The sequence below is a fragment of the Lottia gigantea genome, assembly GCF_000327385.1.
Source record: "Lottia gigantea unplaced genomic scaffold LOTGIsca_95, whole genome shotgun sequence".
Taxonomy (NCBI): domain Eukaryota; kingdom Metazoa; phylum Mollusca; class Gastropoda; family Lottiidae; genus Lottia; species Lottia gigantea.
The window spans coordinates 162,224-163,347 of NW_008711088.1; the positions used below are offsets into that span (position 1 = coordinate 162,224).

Below are 1,124 nucleotides of genomic sequence, written 5' to 3' on the forward strand. Positions count from 1 at the left end.
GACACTAAAAAAATAAGGAAACCCATCTTTAATATTCAGGAGAATTAAAACCATAAAGGTTATATTTGTCACTCTCTGTTGAGTCTAAATGATTGCTTTCACTGTCTTTCAATAACTCCATGCTTCAATTATTACCCTTATAACAATGTTTTTACTTACAAACCTTACCTTAATCTGTTTATTAACCCTTTTAAAACTACCTGCTGCATAACTATGTTTTTTATACCAATGAAGGGTTTATTATTCCCCTTGAAGGCCAAGCGTGCTACAGGCTGTGCGCGTTAAAGACCCCACAACAGTTGGGAATCGAAAAAGAGTAGGCTAATGCCACTGTCCTTCAAAATACCCTCATTGTACACTGCATGGTGTTGCCCGTCTTCATTAGCCCAATTAAGCGTAGAAGAGTAGTACGTAAAACTTCAGAGTTCAAAGGGTTAAGGGTATATCATGGTTTTTTTTATTTACACTCAGTGTTTAAAGGGTTAATAAAATCTCTACTGGTGAAAGGAAAAAACCGAGATTCTGGAATTTTAAAGTAGAATAGATTTATTTACCCTCAGTGTTTAAAGGGTTAACCTAACTTTAAGTAATATTACTTTCAGTCCAATACCTATGTATTTTATAATTTTATTTCATTTACACTCGGTGTTGAAAGGGTTAAACCGTCAAGTCATAACAGGTTTTAATTCAATTATATCATAGTGAATAGCTTGTAATATAGTTAGTTATAATTTATTTGTTTACTGTACGATTATCAATAAAAATACGGCAAGTTTTAAGTGAAAAAAAATAAAATAATTTACTTAATCACGTGAATACGTTTTGGTGTAAAAAGTTTGTACTAGGTGACTAAAATCGGCCGTATAACTTGTGTTAGTGTGATGTTTTAACTTGCAAGTTATAGTGAAAAGTTAAAATCAAATAGTAACAGGATTTGATTGTTGACTTTTGACTTATACGTTCTCTGGACATTCTAAATGTGATTGTGGTATATCTAGAGTAGTTTGTGAAGTCCTGTGATGTTTTTTTTTTTTAATGGATGGATGTACTATTTGGTTTTTACGTGTATGGATAAATTATTTGGTATTTTGAATGGATACATTTTTTGGGATTTGAAATTTGAT

At 31.4% G+C, this 1,124-nt stretch overlaps 1 protein-coding gene across 1 annotated transcript in view; it reads left to right on the top strand.

Moving 5' to 3' along the window:
• Window positions 1–1,124, top strand: part of LOTGIDRAFT_135052 (hypothetical protein) — a gene marked incomplete at both ends in the record, with an annotated part of 51,216 nt that overhangs the window by 15,982 nt on the left and 34,110 nt on the right. Inside the window, one exon of the mRNA XM_009068851.1 lies at window positions 321–535. Coding sequence (XP_009067099.1) covers window positions 321–535 — 215 coding nt within the window. The remainder of the gene's footprint in view (window positions 1–320; window positions 536–1,124) is intronic.